Here is a 935-nt window from a genome sequence, read left to right as displayed (position 1 = left end):
TTATGCTGCCTTTATGTGCTTTTTGAGGCTTCAAAGTTCTGGCCACCATTCACGTGCACCTACAGGGCTAACATATTCTTTTAAAAATCTTCGTTTGTGTTCAGCACAAAAAAGAAAGTCATACACATCTGGGATGGCTTGAAGGTCAGTAAATTATAAGAAATTTTTCACTTTTGGATGAACCATCCCTTTAAATCGACCGTGCTCGTCACACAAGTCCAATGTGCTTCCTCCTTCCGGTAGTTGGCGCTGTGGTCCCGTTAATGTTGTACCACGTGTCCTTCTCATCGTGACACGTGTCCGCTGCGTGTTCCGGTCTTTCCGCGTGCTCAGTTGGAGTCGCGAGTGCCGCAGTCATGGCTCTCTATAACTTCAAAAAGATTATGGTGGTTCCCACCGCTAAGGTATGACATTTACGGCGTATTGTTATTCACATATGTACGGTTGAATGTTGAATACGATGCTAGACAGATCCCATTATGAACTATATATAGACTGACGGTATGTGGCTCGTGCAGTACAAACGTGCGCGCGGAGCTGGGCCTTTTAACTTTTAATGTAGACATTCATCCCGTCACTGACAACATTAAACGATTATGTATTTACTAACGTTAAAAGTGACAGACTGAGTTGAAACAGGCGTTATGAATCTGGAAAGGGATGAAATATGTATGTAGAAATAAGCCTTGTTTATTATCATTATAATTTCCATGTAAAGCACTTTAAATAACCACTGTGTATGAAATGTGCTAAATAAATCAACTTGACTTTCCATGTCTAAAAAGGGACTGGACGTCAGAGCTCATATATGTCTGGAATCGCTTGGCTTTGTGTTTTTGTTTGTCAGATGTTTTGACAAGCCTTAAACTTGTGTCTCAGTATTATATATTTAAAACACATTTTTCATATATTAAGCATTATTTGATTATGTTTGT

The 935-nt window shown here is 39.6% G+C and overlaps 1 protein-coding gene across 1 annotated transcript in view; it reads left to right on the top strand.

Annotated features, from left to right (window-relative positions):
• The first annotated feature begins 275 nt into the window (after positions 1–275).
• gtpbp4 (GTP binding protein 4) overlaps positions 276–935 on the top strand; it is a 7960-nt gene continuing 7300 nt past the window's right edge. The window contains exon 1 of the mRNA XM_051698330.1: positions 276–404. Coding sequence (XP_051554290.1) covers positions 357–404 — 48 coding nt within the window. The 5' untranslated portion in view covers positions 276–356. The remainder of the gene's footprint in view (positions 405–935) is intronic.

The sequence above is a fragment of the Myxocyprinus asiaticus genome, chromosome 5 (assembly GCF_019703515.2).
Source record: "Myxocyprinus asiaticus isolate MX2 ecotype Aquarium Trade chromosome 5, UBuf_Myxa_2, whole genome shotgun sequence".
Taxonomy (NCBI): Eukaryota; Metazoa; Chordata; class Actinopteri; order Cypriniformes; family Catostomidae; genus Myxocyprinus; species Myxocyprinus asiaticus.
The sequence above is the reverse complement of the archived record's forward strand: the minus strand, read 5'-3'. Positions and strand labels throughout refer to the sequence as shown.